The 17,238-nt window shown below is 53.2% G+C and overlaps 1 protein-coding gene across 2 annotated transcripts in view; it reads left to right on the forward strand.

The window, feature by feature from the left end:
* The first annotated feature begins 643 nt into the window (after window positions 1-643).
* LOC121273087 (guanylate-binding protein 1-like) overlaps window positions 644-17,238 on the forward strand; it is a 19,423-nt gene continuing 2,828 nt past the window's right edge. Inside the window, exons 1-9 of one of the 2 annotated variants that reach the window (XM_041180051.1) lie at window positions 648-1,006; window positions 3,665-3,790; window positions 4,690-4,957; window positions 6,636-6,763; window positions 8,813-8,922; window positions 10,100-10,287; window positions 11,864-12,106; window positions 13,170-13,450; window positions 14,474-14,686. In XM_041180051.1, coding sequence (XP_041035985.1) covers window positions 992-1,006; window positions 3,665-3,790; window positions 4,690-4,957; window positions 6,636-6,763; window positions 8,813-8,922; window positions 10,100-10,287; window positions 11,864-12,106; window positions 13,170-13,450; window positions 14,474-14,686 — 1,572 coding nt within the window. In that variant the 5' untranslated portion in view covers window positions 648-991. Of the gene's footprint in view, window positions 1,007-3,664; window positions 3,791-4,689; window positions 4,958-6,635; window positions 6,764-8,812; window positions 8,923-10,099; window positions 10,288-11,863; window positions 12,107-13,169; window positions 13,451-14,473; window positions 14,687-17,238 lie in introns of both variants that reach the window. The other variant, XM_041180052.1, reaches the window with a different exon arrangement.

Here is a 17,238-nt window from a genome sequence, read left to right on the forward strand (position 1 = left end):
CCCCTCACTCGCTCCCCCAGCGCAAGGGCCGCTGCCGTTCGCTCTCTTGACGCTCGCCACATCCCGTATGCGGCACCGCTCACCACACGCACAGGCCCAGGCGTGCTTGACATCTACCCTGGCCCGCGTCCTGGCTTACACCGTCTCTATCCACGCAGGACCGAGCTGGCGCGCCACAAAGGAGGGAGGGAGGGAGGGAGGGTCGCAGACCGGAGGAGGAACGCCCGAAATCAAGGCCCTCGCGGACTTTTTGAAAACGGAGCCTTCCTGTGCTTGACGGTGAGGTTGGCGCTGCTCTGCCAAGTGAGGGGGCAGGAGCGCAGCATCCATCGGACAACCGTGCCGTGAGTGATGTGCCCTCTTTCACAGGCTCCCTGCCGTGCGCTAATTACCTCCCCCCTTGCCCCCCCCCCCCCGCCTGCAGCCACATCTTCCAAACAGCCGACGGGGCCCACAAGCCAGAGGCCCCTCGGTCAAGCCCCGAAAGAAACCTCCTCGTCCCGGTGTCCGTGCCCCCTCAGATGTGAAACCCCTTTGTACCCCGGATCAAGGCAGGTGCCTCCGTCCGGGGACCACCCCCTCCACCCTCTCCCACCTCTTCGGCACCTGTGTCCGGCGACGTGCGGTGGTCCCTTTAAGAAGGGGGGCGGGGGGGAGGGGGGAGCGAAGGTGGATGAGCTCCTGGCTAGACGGCACGGAGCCTGAACGAAGGATGAAGGATTAGCTCAGCTTCGCCCTCTGGTGGCAGAGCCGTGCATCTCTCCCCCCCCACCCCCGTCTCAGCACCAGAAAAACCCAGCCGGAGTTTCGATTCCAGCATCGTCTTGTCATCCTGTGACTGCCAAGAGACAGGAAACGAAACTGGGAGCACAATCATCTGTCGTGTGGCAGTGTCTTCGTAGTTTTGGTAGTGTATCTGTGCACCCCCAGCATCTGTGCCATCCGACTCCTCACTGAGCATCACCGACAGAGCCCAGACTCTCTCCCAGACATGATTCCCTTGCAGGTAAGCAGTCTGCAGTAACCCTTTCCCTGCCAATTGAAATATTCCACTCCGACAGTGCGGCTCTCCCTCAGCGCTGACCCTCCCACAGTGCGGCGCTCCCTCAGCACTGACCCTCCGACAGTGCGGCGCTCCCTCAGTACTGACCCTCCGACAGTGCGACTCTCCCTCAGCGCTGACCCTCCGACAGTGCGGCGCTCCCTCAGCACTGACCCTCCGACAGTGCGGCTCTCCCTCAGCACTGACCCTCCGACAGTGCGGCTCTCCCTCAGCACTGACCCTCCTCCGACAGTGCGGCGCTCCCTCAGCACTGACCCTCCGACAGTGCGGCGCTCCTTCAGCACTGACCCTCCCACAGTGCAGCTCTCCCTCAGCACTGACCCTCCGACAGTGCGGCACTCCCTCAGCACTGACCCTCCGACAGTGCAGCGCTCCCTCAGCGCTGACCCTCTGACAGTGCAGCACTCCCTCAGCGCTGACTCTCCGACAGCGCGGAGCTCCCTCATTACTGACCCTCCGACAGTGCGGCTCTCCCTCAGCACTGACCCTCCGATGATGCGGCGCTCCCTCAGTACTGACCCTCTGACAGTGCGGCGCTCCCTCATCACTGACCCTCCGACAGTGCGGCGCTGTCTCAGCACTGACCCTCCGACAGTGCGGCTCTCCCTCAGCACTGACCCTCCGACAGTGCGGCGCTCCCTCGGCGCTGACCCTCCGACAGTGCGGCTCTCCCTCAGCGCTGACCCTCCGACTGTGCAGCGCTCCCTCAGCACTGACCCTCCGACAGTGCGGCGCTCCCTCAGCGCTCACCCTCCCATAGTGCGGCTCTCCCTCAGCACTGACCCTCCCATAGTGCGGCTCTCCCTCAGCACTGACCCTCCGACAGTGCGGCTCTCCCTCAGCACTGACCCTCCAACAGTGTGGCACTCCCTCAGCGCTGACTCTCCGACAGCGCGGAGCTCCCTCATTACTGACCCTCCGACAGTGCGGAGCTTGCTCAGTACTGACCCTCCGACAGTGCAATGCTCCCTCAGTACTGACCCTCCGACTGTGCGGTTCTCCCTCAGTATTGACCCTCAGTGCAGTGCTCCCTCACAGCACTGACCTGCTGTCAATGCAGTTGTCCTTGAGCTCTGACTCTCTGTAGACTGTTTGCTGTGGTATATTGTTTAAAAAGACTCTGTAGACTGTTTGCTGTGGTATATTGTTTAAAAAGACTCTGTAGACTGTTTGCTGTGGTATATTGTTTAAAAAGACTCGGTGGACTGTTTGATAAAATAAACTAGTTAAAATGACTGATTGAATCACTCTAATTCAATCGTGTTTGATGCTAAAGTCCTGTCAAAAGATGTGTGCTCTAACCTTGTTATTTAGAGCCCTGAACTGTGCACAGTGCTCCAAGTATGGTCTAACCAAGGGACATGGAGATGAAAGCTATGTACAGTGCTCCAGGCGTTGTTATGGCAAATGTTGAGTTGTTCAAATCCCCAAGGGAGATGAAACAACTGCCACACCTTGTTTTGCAAAGTTATAAATTTTGAGATGCATGACTTGAATTTAGTAGTAATAAGACCACCAAGTCTTATAGGTTTCTGCAAAACTGGACTCAACATTTATTAATAAGAGAAATAATTTTAAGCACATACACATATCTACAAATTACCACTATAATAACTTCTAAATCCCCTATTTAATCTGACTCCCAGTCACACTTTTGTTAAGGCAACATATTAAAAGACCAAGGCAAATAAAAATGATACCCTGAACAATCTAATTCAAAGTGAGTTTCCTTAAATGCAGTTTGTTATGCACAGCAGCTGGAGGCTTAGATACTGAAGGCTTTTCACACTTGTTAGATCCTAAAATGCCTAGCCTTACATGCAGCCTTCACTCCTTAGTAAACATTTTCCCCTTTGTGTGAAAATTCCCATTGTTTCACTATGTCTTTGGACTTTACCTTTCTGAGAATAAAAACCTCTCAATAACCTTTGGGAAAAGTAAACACACTGTTTCTGAACTTCACCTGGCTAAGTGACACATTTCACTTCCTCTGGTTTATTTTAAAATGCAAAAGTTCCCCTGACAGGTATGTTCACCTCCTTAACATATCAAACCGAGCTCATCATCTACCACATCGAAACCTTCAGACCAGCTGCCTTTAATGCAATAAAGTCTCAGACACACACACACACACAGATATAGACACAGTTACCACTACTTCTCAATAAATTCCAGTAACATTATGAGAATTATTATATCTTCCTGATAGGGATACGGAGACCAGAACTGTGCACAGTGCTCCAAGTGTGGTCTAACTGAGGGATATGGAGGCCAGAACTGTGCACAGTGCTCCGAGTGTGGTCTAACCATGGGATATGGAGACCGGAACTGTGCATAGTGCTCCGAGTGTGGTCTAACTGAGTGATATGGAGACCAGAACTGTGCACAGTGCTCCGAGTGTGGTCTAACCGAGGGATATGGAGACTGGAACTGTGCACAGTGCTCCGAGTGTGGTCTAACTGAGGGATACGGAGACCGGAACTGTGCACAGTGCTCTGAGTGTGGTCAAATCGAGGGATATGGGGACCAGAACTGAGAGAAGGGATACAATCAGGGTGATTCCAAGGTGCTACTCTCTGTAACACTGACCATTTCCTCCAGCTCCTGTTTTGTTTAATCCTGGGATTGTCTGCACTGGAAGAGAATCTTGACCATTCGTCCAACACCTGTTCGAGGGGACAAGGTTCAGCTGAGATATGTCCTCCAATAGCTGAAATATCAGACAAGGTAAGAAACAGAAAGGCATCACTCGGGAGAGTGACCTCAGAAAACTGGGGATACGGGAGAGAGAGAGTTATCTAACCCCGTGCTGTACCTGTCCTGGGAGTGTTTGATGGGGACGGTGTAGAGGGAGCTTTACTCTGTGTCTAATCCTGTGCTGTACCTGTCCTGGGAGTTTTTGATGGGGACAGTGTAGAGGGAGCTTTACTCTGTATCTAACCCTGTGCTGTACCTGTCCTGGGAGTGTTTGATGGGGACGGTGTAGAGGGAGCTTTACTCTGTATCTAACCCCATGCTGTACCTGTCCTGGGAGTGTTTGATGGGGACAGTGTAGAGGGAGATTTACTCTGTGTCTAACCTTGTGCTGTACCTGTCCTGGGAGTGTTCGATGGGGACGGTGAAGAGGGAGATTTACTCTTTATCTAACCCCATGCTGTACCTGTCCTGGGTATGTTTGATGGGAGTCTAATTTAGGAGTTCTGGTTGTGTATATATAGAATAACAGATACCCGGAAGTGAGTTACAGACTGGAATCTAATCGAGGGGTTCGGGGGGTTTATATATAGAATAACATACCCAGGAGTGAGTTACAGACTGGAAACTAATCGAGGGGTTCAGGGTGGTTTATATACAGAATAACAGATACCTGGGAGCGAGTTACAGACTGGAATCTAATCGAGGGGTTCGGGGTGGTTTATATACAGAATAACAGATACCCGGGAGTGAACTACAGACTGGAATCTAATCGAGGGGTTCGGGGTGGTTTATATATAGAATAACAGATACCCGGGAGTGAGTTACAGACTGGAATCTTATCGAGGGGTTCGGGTTACGATGATAGAGGCTTATGTCGGTATGTGCGAGTTGTTGTTTGTTGATTCAATGTGATTTACTTGGCTTTTCAGTCACTGAGTGATGTCCCTGGCCCCTCATCTGAGATGCTAACTGATGAGAAGATGGAGGTTCCTGTGATGGAGGAGATTCAGATGGAGGAGATTAAGATGGAGGAGCCGATGACCCTGGTTGAAAACGTGGATGGGGCATTGCGCCTCAACCCGGACGCCCTAAACGTCCTGCGTTCCATTGAGAGACCCGTGGTGGTGGTGGCCGTGGTGGGAGCTGCTCGGACAGGGAAGTCGTACCTCTTGAATCGTCTTGCCGGATCTAAGAAGGGTGAGGCCTGATGTTTCCATCTCTTGCTAATCCTGTCCTTTCTTCTCAGAGTAAGATCAAATATAGTACGGTAGAACCCAAAGCTATCCTCTCCCACTGGTATTTAATTATCAGTCTGATAGATGGAGGATTGCAGGTTAAGTTCACTAGTTGGATCTATTGGCGAAGATAAATTAATACAGAAGCACATGAGATGTACGTATGTACTTTAGGCCAGTTATAGCCGAGGATAAATTTGCACCTACAAATATATCCCCCAGATGCTTTACTGGAGCAATTATCAAACAAAATTTGATACTGAGCTGCGAGAGGAGGTGTGAGGGCAGGGCCCAAAGTCTCAGTCAAAGAACTTGGTTTTCAGAAGCATCTTAAAGGAGAAGAGAGAGGGAGAGGTGGAGAGGTTTAAGGAGGGAAAATCCAGAGCTTAGGGGCCCCAGGCAGCAGAAAGCATGGCCGCCAATGGTGGAGCGATGGGAATCAGGGGGTGCTCAAGGGGCTGGAATGGAAGGAGAGTAGAGATCTTGGAGTTTAGTAGGGGCTAGAGGAGGATACGGAGATAGGGAGGATTGTAGTGGCTGGAGGAGTTTACAGAGATAGGGAGGGTTGTAGGGGCTGGAGGAGGTTACAGAGATAGGGAGGGATGCAGGGGCTGGAGGAGGTTACAGAGATAGGGAGGGTTGTAGGGGCTGGAGGAGGTTACAGAGATAGGGAGGGTTGTAGGGGCTGGAGGAGGTTACAGAGATAGGGAGGGTTGTAGGGGCTGGAGGAGGTTACAGAGATAAGGAGGGGCGTAGGGGGCTGGAGGAGGTTACAGTGATAGGGAGGGTTGTAGGGGGCTGGAGGAGGTTACTGAGATAGGGAGGGTTGTAGGTGCTGGTGGAGGTTACAGAGATAGGGAGTGTTGTAGGGGCTGGAGGAGGGTACAGAGATAGGAAGAGGTGTAGGGGCTGGAGGAGGTTACAGAGATAGGGAGGGTTGTAGGGGCTGGAGGAGGATACAGAGATAGGGAGGGTTGTAGGGGGCTGGAGCAGGTTACTGAGATAGGGAGGGTTGTAGGGGGCTGGAGGAGGTTACAGAGATAGGGAGGGTTGTAGGGGCTGGAGGAGGAGGTTACAGAGATAGGGAGGGTTGTAGGGGCTGGAGGAGGAGGTTACAGAGATAGGGAGGGGTTTAGGGGCTGGAGGAGGAGGTTACAGAGATAGGGAGGGTTGTAGGGGCTGGAGGAGGAGGTTACAGAGATAGGGAGGGGTTTAGGGGCTGGAGGAGGATGTTACAGAGATAGGGAGGGGTTTAGGGGCTGGAGGAGGAGGTTACAGAGATAGGGAGGGGTTTAGGGGCTGGAGGAGGAGGTTACAGAGATAGGGAGGGGTTTAGGGGCTGGAGGAGGAGGTTACAGAGATATGTATTGGAGAGTGAGGCCATGGAGAGATAAGAAAACAGTGATTTGAAAGGCAGGACTTGGTTGGACTGGGAGCTGGAGCAGATCAGAGAGCACATTGTGAGGGGAATGGGATTTGGTGCAAGATGGGGTCAGCACTGTTTCTGGACAATCTCAAGCCCATGGAGATAGGCGTGTGTTGCCGGCAAGGAGGGAATCGGAATGGCCGCATGCGCGCTCTCTCTGGTTCCTTGTCTTCTCCCTCCTGATCTTCTCGGTACCTTCTCTCTCTCCCCGCAGGTTTCCCACTGGGGTCCACCGTGCAGTCGCTCACTAAAGGCATCTGGATGTGGTCCTTGCCTCACCCGCAGAGAGCTGACCAAAGCCTGATCCTGCTGGATTCAGAAGGACTCGGAGATCCGGAAAAGGTAAGACGTCCGCTCCGCGCACCCACCACCCCCCTCTCCCCACAATTCCCACAGCCAGTCCGGCCAGTCTCATTGCCCATCCGCATCAACATATTCCCACCCACCAGCCTCCCCCCACTGCCTCTACCCTCAGATCTAGGTGCGATGTCTGCATTGCCGTTTCATGTGCTTCTGTAGAAACTTATTTCCGCCGCTAAATCAGATTTGTGAACTGAACCTGCAGCTCCCAATCCTCGCCACCCCAAATCCGGGTTCCGAATTGCTGACGGGCCCTTTCTTTCTCTGTCTGTCTCTCTCTCTCTTTCTCTCTGCCTTTCCCTTTCTCTCTCTGTCTGTCTCTCTCCGTCTCTCCCTCTCTGTCTGTCTCTCCCTCTCCCACGCTCTCTGTCTTTCCCTTTCTCTCTCTGTCTGTCTGTCTCTCTCTGTCTCTCCTTCCCTCTCTCTCTCTGTCTCTCTCGCTCTCTCTCTGTCTGTCTGTCTCTCTCTGTCTCTCCCTCTCTCTCTCTCTCTCTGTCTTTCCCTTTCTCTCTCTGTCTGTCTGTCTCTCTCTGTCTCTCCCTCTCTCTCTTTCTCTGTCTCTCTCCATCTCTGTCTGTCTGTCTCTCTCTGTCCCTCTCTCTCTCTGTCTTTTCCTTTCTCTCTCTGTCTGTCTGTCTCTCTCTGTCTCTCCCTCTCTCTCTGTCTGTCTCTCTCTGTCTCTCCCTCTCTGTCTGTCTCTCCCTCTCTCTCTCTGTCTTTCCCTTTCTCTCTGTCTGTCTGTCTCTGTCTCTCCCTCTCTGTCTGTCTCTCCCTCTCTCTCTCACTCTGTCTTTCTCTTTCTCTCTCTGTCTGTCTGTCTCTCTCTGTCTCTCTTGCTCTCTCTCTCTGTCTCTCTTGCTCTCTCTCTGTCTGTCTCTCTCTGTCTCTCCCTCTCTGTCTGTCCCTCTCTCTCTCTGTCTTTCCCTTTCTCTCTGTCTGTCTGTCTCTGTCTCTCCCTCTCTCTCTCGCTCTGTCTTTCCCTTTCTTTCCCTTTCTCTCTCTGTCTCTCTCTGTCTCTCTCTGTCTCTCTCTCTCTCTCTGTCTCTCTCGCTCTCTATCTGTCTGTCTCTGTCTCTCCCTCTCTCTCTCGCTCTCTCTCTCTGTCTGTTTGTCTCTCTCTCACCCTCTCTCTCTACCCCCCCTTCCACTCGCTCTGTCACTCTGTATCTCCGTCTCTCTTTCTCTCTGCCTCTCCCTTTGTCTTTCTCTGTCTCTCTCCCTGTCCGTCTCTCTCCTTCTCTCTTCTCTCTGTCTTTCCCTTTCTCTCTGCGTGTCTGTGTCTCTCTCATGTCTGTCTGTCTTTGTGTGTCTCTCCCTCTCTCCTCTCTCTCTGTCTCTGTCTCTCCCCTCTCCCTCCCTCTCTCTATACCCACCCCCCCAACCGCCTCTCCCTCTGTCACTCTGTGATTTCTGAACGATGCGTAGGAACTGGAGGAGGGGACCTGGCTTCTCAAAAGCATCTCCCTGTTTCAGTGAGGTAACGATGATGTTCAAGGCGCTATATAAATTCTCGCTTTTCTTGTCGAGGCCTTTATCTTCGACCTCCCTGGATGAATTCAGACAAATAGCCGTTTGGGAGTACAGAACTTGAGCGTTGGTGAGAAAAACTTGTTTCGTCGAAATTTCTCATCTTGCACTCATCAGGACCAGCAGAAGGACACTGATGTCAGGGAACTTGACTACGTGGAGTGCTGATTGGTGGGCAAGTGGACCGCAAGCCGCCAATCAGAGTACGCTGGCCAACCAATCAGCAACTCGCTTCTCACACAAGGGTAAGCTGTGGCGCTCCGTGAAGTCGGGCGTTCTCGTGCTTGTCCTGATGAGTCCGGGGTGAGAAAGTTCGACAAAAACGACGTTCTGCGCCCGCAAGTCAAAGGCGGCCTGGAGGCTCTCCACTCGGGAGTTCCCCCCTCCTTCTTCAGGCCCAGGTGTGAATTCCGGCCTAGCGGATGGGGAAGGGGAAGGCGTCGGGAAGGGCTGACCACTCTCCCCCCGGCTAACCCATGGGTCTCTCCCCTCTCTTGCCTGCAGGGGGATGAACAGAACGACAATTCAGTCTTTGCGCTGGCCATCCTCCTCAGCAGCGTGTTCGTCTACAACAGCCAGGGAACCATCAACCAGCACGCCATGAGTGACCTGCAGTATCCTTAACCGGGTCCCCGTCTGCATGGGCTTCCTCGCACAAGACCAATGGAGACCCAGAGGCCGGCTTCTGGCTCCATTACAAGATATAGCAATCCGGGAGAGTTCAGGGAGATATCTGTACACTGACTGGTGTCTCTCAGTCCCCTCTCACTTTCTCAGGGAGATATCTGTACACTGACTGGTGTCTCTCAGTCCCCTCTCACTCTCTCAGAGAGATATCTGTACACTGACTGGTATCTCTCAGTCCCCTCTCACTCTCTCAGGGAGATATCTGTACACTGACTGGTGTCTCTCAGTCCCTCTCTCTCTCTCAGGGAGATATCTGTACACTGACTGGTGTCTCTCAGTCCCTCTCTCTCTCTCAGAGAGATATCTGTACACTGACTGGTGTCTCTCAGTCCCCTCTCTCTCTCAGGGAGATATCTGTACACTGACTGGTGTCTCTCAGTTCCCCCTCTCTCTCTCTCTCTCAGGGAAATATCTGTACACTGACTGGTGTCTCTCAGTCCCCTCTCTCTCTCTCAGGGAGATATCTGTACACTGACTGGTGTCCCTCAGTCCCCTCTCTCAGTGAGATATCTGTACACTGACTGGTGTCTCTCAGTCCCCTCTCTCTCTCTCAGGGAGATATCTGTACACTGACTGGTGTCTCTCAGTCCCCTCTCTCTCTCAGGGAGATATCTGTACACTGACTGGTGTCTATCAGTCGCCTCTCTCTCTCAGGGAGATATCTGTACACTGACTGGTGTCTCTCAGTCCCCTCTCTCTCTCAGGGAGATATCTGTACACTGACTGGTGTCTATCAGTCGCCTCTCTCTCTCAGGGAGATATCTGTACACTGACTGGTGTCTATCAGTCGCCTCTCTCTCTCAGGGAGATATCTGTACACTGACTTGTGTCTATCAGTCCCCTCTGTCTCTCAGGGAGATATCTGTACACTGACTGGTGTCTCTCAGTCCCTCTCTCTCAGGGAGATATCTGTACACTGACTGGTGTCTCTCAGTCCCTCTCTCTCTCAGGGAGATATCTGTACACTGACTGGTGTCTCTCAGTCCCCTCTCTCTCTCAGGGAGATATCTGTACACTGACTGGTGTCTTTCAGTCCCCTCTCTGTCTCAGGGAGATATATGTACACTGACCTGTTCATGCATCCACCCTTGACTGATTAATTAGCTTTGTGACAGAACTGGCAAAGCGGATTCAGGTGAAATCGCAGCCTGATGGGAGTGAGGCGCAAAACTTTGTCCAGTTCTTTCCTGACTTTGTGTGGACGCTACGTGACTTCACCCTAGACCTGAATATTAATGGATCAGTGGTGACAGCAGATCAATACTTGGAGAACAGCCTTCGACTCCGTAAAGGTATGCCACCTGAGCCTTTATTCTCTGTGGGTTAACAGATTAGAGTGTGGCAGAGGCAAACAGAGATGAATAGAGAGAAAGAGAGGTTGACAGAGAGAGAGAGAAGGAAGGAGAGAGAGAGATAGAGAGAGAGAAGGAGTGAGGGAGAGAGTGAGCACGAGAGGGAGGGAGTGAGTGGGAAGGAGAGAGAGACAGCGGCCGTGATCGAGAGGTAGCGAGAGAGAGACAGAGATGCAGAGTGACAGAGAGAGAGGTAGTTGGGGGGTTTAGAGAGAGAGGGAGGGAGGGAGAGAGAGAAAGGGAAAGGCAGAGAGAGAGAGGGAGAGACAGAGATACATAGTGACGGAGGGAGAGGCGGTAGAGGGGGTGGGTAGAGAGAGGGAGGGAGAGACAGAGAGAGAAAGGGAAAAGCAGAGAGGGAGAGACACACAAAGACAGACAGGGAGAGAGAGACACAGACACGCATGGAGAAAGGGGAAGACAGAGAGAAGAGAGACAGAGAGAAGAGAGACAGAGAGAGGGACAGGGAGAGAGAGAGAGAGAGAGGGACAGGGAGAGAGACACAGAAAGACAAAGGGAGAGGCAGAGAGAAAGAGCGATAGAGATACAGAGTGACAGAGTGAGTGGAAGGGGGGTAGAGGGAGAGCGAGAGACAGAGAGAGAGAGAAAGGGAAAGACAGAGAGACAGACAGAGAGGGAGAGACAGAGAGGGAGAGACAGAGAGAGAGAGACAAAGAGAGATGCAGAGGGAGAGAGAGATACAGACAGACAGAGAGATACAGACAGACAGGGAGAGACAGATAGAGAGAGAGAGACAGACAGACCGAGACAGGGAGAGGGAAGACGTTGACAGAGACAGACAGAGAGAGAGAGAGATGGAGAGAAACAGAGAGAGAGAGAGAGACAGAGATAGAGAGAGAGAGAGGGAAGATGTTGACAGAGAGAGAGACAGACAGACTGAGACAGGGGGAGAGAAGACGTTGACAGAGACAGACAGAGAGAGAGAGAGATGGAGAGATACAGAGAGAAACAGAGAGAGAGAGATAGAGAGAGAGAGAGGGGAGATGTTGACAGAGAGAGAGACAGACAGACTGAGACGGGGGAGAGAAGACGTTGTCAGAGACAGAGAGAGAGAGATGGAGAGATACAGAGAGAAACAGGGAGAGAGACAGAGGTACAGACAGAGAGAGAGAGAGAGAGAGAGGGAAGATGTTGACAGAGGGAGAGACAGAGAGAGAGAGAGATGTGCAGAGGAGTCTAAAAGAGTGCAGATGTGCAGCGAGAGCGATAGTGATTGAGAGAAATGGAGTGAGAGAGAGAAGGTGCAGGATGAAGAGAGATAGAGTAGCGGAGAGTGAGAGATGGGGATGGGGGGGGTGTCTCCATCAGGAGCTGGGGGAGTGGGAGAAGAACGAGCCGGTTTCGGAGGGGGAGTCGTCGGAGAGCAGGAGAGGGGTGGGGGGGGGGGGTGGGGAGTTCTCGGAATTCAGGAAGGAGGGAGAGCGGGAGAAGTGGGGGTGGGGGGGGGGTGGGTTTGGCGTTACCTTGCGGTACTGACCAGCCGGTGACTCGGCAGAGGAGACAAAGCAGGACCAGAGCTACAACACCCTGCGCCGGTGCATTCGGGAATACTTTCCCTCCCGCCGCTGTTTCGGGCTGGTGAGCCCCGCCCCCCGGAAGGTCCTGAGGCAGCTCCAGGGACTGTCCGACGACCAGCTGGACCAGGAGTTCGTTCGGGATTTCCGCAGCTTCTCCGAGTACATTTACACCTCCGGGAAGGTCAAGAAAGTGCTGGGCGGACACCAGGTGACTGGAAAGAGTGAGTTACAGGGTTTGAGCAATTACCTGTCCCCACCTTCCCACCCCCTACCCCCCACCGACACCCTACCCAACCTCACCCACCCCCCCCCAACCCCCCCCCCCCCCCCCCCCCCCCCCACCCCATTCCCCCACCGACCCAACTCTAATTGGATCCATTGGGATTGTGTACGGCGGGAGTGAACGGGAAGGGGTTTGGGTCCGTTGGGATTGTGTACAGTGGGAGTGAACGGGAAGGGGTTTGGGTCCGTTGGGATTGTGTACGGCGGGAGTGAACGGGAAGGGGTTTGGGTCCATTGGGATTGTGTAGAGTGGGAGTGAACGCGAAGGGGTTTGGGTCCATTGGGATTGTGTAGAGTGGGAGTGAACGGGAAGGGGTTTGGGATTGGGATTGTGTAGAGTGGGAGTGAACGGGAAGGGGTTTGGGTCCATTGGGATTGTGTACAGTGGGAGTGAACAGGAAGGGGTTTGGGTCCATTGGGATTGTGTACAGTGGGAGTGAACAGGAAGGGGTTTGGGATTGGGATTGTGTACAGTGGGAGTGAACAGGAAGGGGTTTGGGTCCATTGGGATTGTGTACGGTGGGAGTGAACGGGAAGGGGTTTGGGTCCATTGGGATTGTGTACGGTGGGAGTGAACGGGAAGGGGTTTGGGTCCATTGGGATTGTGTACAGTGGGAGTGAACGGGAAGGGGTTTGGGTCCATTGGGATTGTGTAGAGTGGGAGTGAACGCGAAGGGGTTTGGGTCCATTGGGATTGTGTACTGTGGGAGTGAACAGGAAGGGGTTTGGGATTGGGATTTTGTACAGTGGGAGTGAACGGGAAGGGGTTTGGGATTGGGATTGTGTACAGTGGGAGTGAACAGGAAGGGGTTTGGGATTGGGATTGTGTACAGTGGGAGTGAACGGGAAGGGTTTTGGGTCCATTGGGATTGTGTACGGTGGGAGTGAACGGGAAGGGGTTTGGGTCCATTGGGTTTGTGTACAGTGGGAGTGAACGGGAAGGGGTTTGGGTCCATTGGGTTTGTGTACAGTGGGAGTGACGTCTTTCATCTTCCACATCAGGATTGAGCCAGTTGGCCGAGTCCTATGTGGAGGCCATTGCGAGAGGCGAGTTACCCTGCGTGGAGAATGGAATTGCCCGGATGGCGGGGAGCGAGAATGAAGCAGCTGTTCAGAAAGCGCTGGAATACTACGACCGGAAGCTGGTGAAATTGCTGCCTTTGCCGGGACACATCGTGTATCAACTGACCGACCTATTCACTTATTATCACAATGAGGCAGTGAGAATCTTCATGAAGTATTCGCTGATGGATAAGGAAGCCAAGCATATCCGCAAATTGGAGGTGAGTTCTGTCCATGCAGAGAGGTCTCACCCCATCTCCTCCATCCGACATTTCACCACAACGCAGATCAAAGTGCCATTGACATGGCCAAGAGACTCCAGTCAGTGTACAGATATCTCGGTGAGAGAGAGAGAGGGACTGAGAGACACCAGTCAGTGTACAGATATCTCCCTGAGAGAGAGAGAGGGGACTGAGAGACACCAGTCAGTGTACAGATATCTCGGTGAGAGAGAGAGAGGGACTGAGAGACATCAGTCAGTGTACAGATATCTCGGTGAGAGAGAGAGAGGGACTGAGAGACACCAGTCAGTGTACAGATATCTCCCTGAGAGAGAGAGGGACTGAGAGACATCAGTCAGTGTACAGATATCTCGGTGAGAGAGAGAGAGGGACTGAGAGACACCAGTCAGTGTACAGATATCTCCCTGAGAGAGAGAGGGACTGAGAGACACCAGTCAGTATACAGATATCTCCCTGAGAGAGAGAGGGACTGAGAGACACCAGTCAGTGTACAGATATCTCCCTGAGAGAGAGAGGGGACTGAGAGACACCAGTCAGTGTACAGATATCTCCTGAGAGAGAGAGGGGACTGAGACACCAGTCAGTGTACAGATATCTCCCTGAGAGAGAGAGGGACTGAGAGACACCAGTCAGTGTACAGATATCTCCCTGAGAGAGAGAGGGGACTGAGAGACACCAGTCAGTGTATAGATTTCTCCCTGAGAGAGAGGGGAATGAGAGACACCACTCAGTGTACAGATATCTCCCTGAGAAAGTGAGAGGGGACTGAGAGACACCAGTCAGTGTACAGATATCTCCCTGAGAGAGAGAGGAGACTGAGAGACACCAGTCAGTGTACAGATATCTCCCTGAGAGAGAGAGGACTGAGAGACACCAGTCAGTGTACAGATATCTCCCTGAGAGAGAGAGAGAGAGAGAGAGTCTCTGAGAGACAGCAACCAGGGTTCTGATGTCTCCCTGTATTCCTCCCTCTTCCTGATTCCGTGTTGCTCTCCGATTCAGGAGCTCCTGCAATCCCGTTACGAATCCGAGCTTTCCAGGATCGAAGTTCAGTCGGGAGTTCATTGTGAGGAGGCTCTGTCGACAGCCATGGCTTCCATCCGTGACAACCTGGATTCGGGCTATTATCTAAGACCTGGGGGATATCGCGATTTGGAGATTCACCTTGAGGAAGGCATCAGCAAATACAACATGGGGACTGTGGAGGAGGTCAAGGCAAGTGCACGAATGAACTCTCCCCTGCTCTCTCTTTCTCTTTGCGCGTTTTTTCGTTCACTCCTCCCCTCCCACCCTCCCTCCCTCCCTCCCTCCCTCCTTCTCTCCCTCCCGACCTCCCAAATCTCTGGAACTCTCCACCGCAGAAGGTGGTGGAGTCCTTGTCGATGAATATGTCTCGGAAGGAAGTAGATTTCTGGACACCATTGGGGAGAGAGCGGGAGTATGGAGTTGAGACAGAGGATCAGCTACGGTCACATTGAATGGCGGAGCAGACTCGAAATGCCGAATGGCCTACTCCTGCGCCGATTCTCTAAGATCCTATGTTTATTTGCCTCAGTGTTGGTCGTTATCCATTTTGCGTCCCATCCCCTCCTCTTGTTGCTCGCTCCCACCTGTCTCGTTCGCTCTTATGCGTAGAGATTAAGTGGGAAGGGAGGGGTTGTTAGTGTCCCAGTCAGTGGGGAGAGCATACGTGGGTTTGTGGGAGGGGATTAAATGGGTTGGGTAGAGACAGTGATAGGGGGAGAGTGTACATGGGGGTGTGGGAGGGGGATTCAATGGGTGGGTAGAGTCAGTGAGAGGGGAAGAGTGTACATGGGGATGTGGGAGGGGATTAAATGGGTGGGTAGAGTCATTAAGAGGGGGTGTGTGTACATGGGGATGCGCGAGGGGATTAAATGGGTGGGTAGAGTCAGTGATAGGGGGAGAGTGTAAATGGGGATGTGGGAGGGGATTAAATGGGTGGGTAGAGTCAGTGATGGGGGAGAGTGTACATGGGGATGTGGGAGGGGATTAAATGGGTGGGTAGAGTCAGTGATAGGGGGAGAGTGTACATGGGGGTATGGGAGGGGATTAAATGGGTGGGTAGAGTCAGTGATAGGGGGAGAGTGTACATGGGGATGTGGGAGGGGATTAAATGGGTTGGGTAGAGACAGTGATAGGGGGAGAGTGTACATGGGGATGTGGGAGGGGATTAAATGGGTGGGTAGAGTCAGTGATAGGGGGAGAGTGTACATGGGGGTGTGCGAAGGGATTAAATGGGTGGGTAGAGTCAGTGAGAGGGGGAGAGTGTACATGGGGATGTGGGAGGGGATTAAATGGGTGGGTAGAGTCAGTGATAGGGGGAGAGTGTACATGGGGATGTGGGAGGGGATTAAATGGGTGGGTAGAGTCAGTGATAGGGGGAGAGTGTACATGGGGATGTGGGAGGGGATTAAATGGATGGGGAGATCCCGAGAGAGGTTCTTACTGATTGTGAATGTTGATGGAGGCTCCCTGTTCAATGCCAGGACACCTGCGTCCGATCGTCCCAGGTTACTTGACGTTGTTGGCTGATCGGACTGAAGGTTTCTTCCCCCCCCCGGAGTTCTGTAGAGGCTCAGTGAGGGAGCACCTTGAGTATTGAGGGTCCTTGCATCCTCCATGTCTTAGAAGAGGTGTAACTCGCGATCAGAGAGAGCCCGAGGAGGAGAGATGAGAGAGGCCATAGGTTGGGGGGAGAGGTGCGGGGATTGCTGGAGGCAGCAGACACATCGCTTCAGACTTGCGCTGTCTAAACTGCAAAGGCCTTTCCCAGCCTCACAGCTCGGTGCCGCCAAACATGTGCCACCTCTGGCCTTCCAAATCGCGACCCCAACACCCAAGCACCCGAGCAAGGAAATGAATGGTTTTATCTCAACACTTGGGCCCAGAGGCTGGGAGTCCTGCAGAGAGTAACTCACCTCCTGACTCCCCCCCAAAGCCTGTCCTGTCCACAAGGCGCAATTCCGGAGTGTGATGGGACACTCCCCACTTGCCTAGATGAGTGCGGCTCCCACAACACTCAAGAAGCTCGACACCGTCCAGGACAAAGCAGCCCCCCGCTCGATCGGCACCCCATCCACAAACATTCACTCCCTCCACCACCGACGCACAGTAGCAGCAGTGTGTGAACCATCTACAAGATGCACTGCAGCAACTCGCCAAGGCTCCTCCAACAGCGCTGCCCAAAACCACGACTTCTACTATCTAGAAGGACGAGGGCAGCAGACACATGGGGAACACCACCACCTGGAAGTTCCCTTCCGAGCCTCTCACCATCCTGACTTGGAAATATATCGGCCTTTCCTTCACTGTCGCTGGGTCAAAATCCTGGAACTCCCTCCCTAACAGCGCCGTGGGTGTACCTACACCACACGGGACAAAATCCTGGAACTCCCTCCCTAACAGTGCCGTGGGTGTACCTACACCACACGGGACAAAATCCTGGAACTCCCTCCCTAACAGTGCCGTGGGTGTACCTACACCACACGGACAAAATCCTGGAACTCCCTCCCTAACAGCGCCGTGGGTGTACCTACACCACACGGGTCAAAATCCTGGAACTCCCTCCCTAACAGCGCCGTGGGTGTACCTATACCACACGGACAAAATCCTGGAACTCTCCCTCCCTAACAGCGCCGTGGGTGTACCTACACCTCACAGGACAAAATCCTGGAACTCCCTCCCTAACAGCACCGTGGGTGTACCTACACCACACGGGGACAAAATCCTGGAACTCCCTCCCTAAC

The sequence above is a fragment of the Carcharodon carcharias genome, chromosome 38 (assembly GCF_017639515.1).
Source record: "Carcharodon carcharias isolate sCarCar2 chromosome 38, sCarCar2.pri, whole genome shotgun sequence".
Taxonomy (NCBI): domain Eukaryota; kingdom Metazoa; phylum Chordata; class Chondrichthyes; order Lamniformes; family Lamnidae; genus Carcharodon; species Carcharodon carcharias.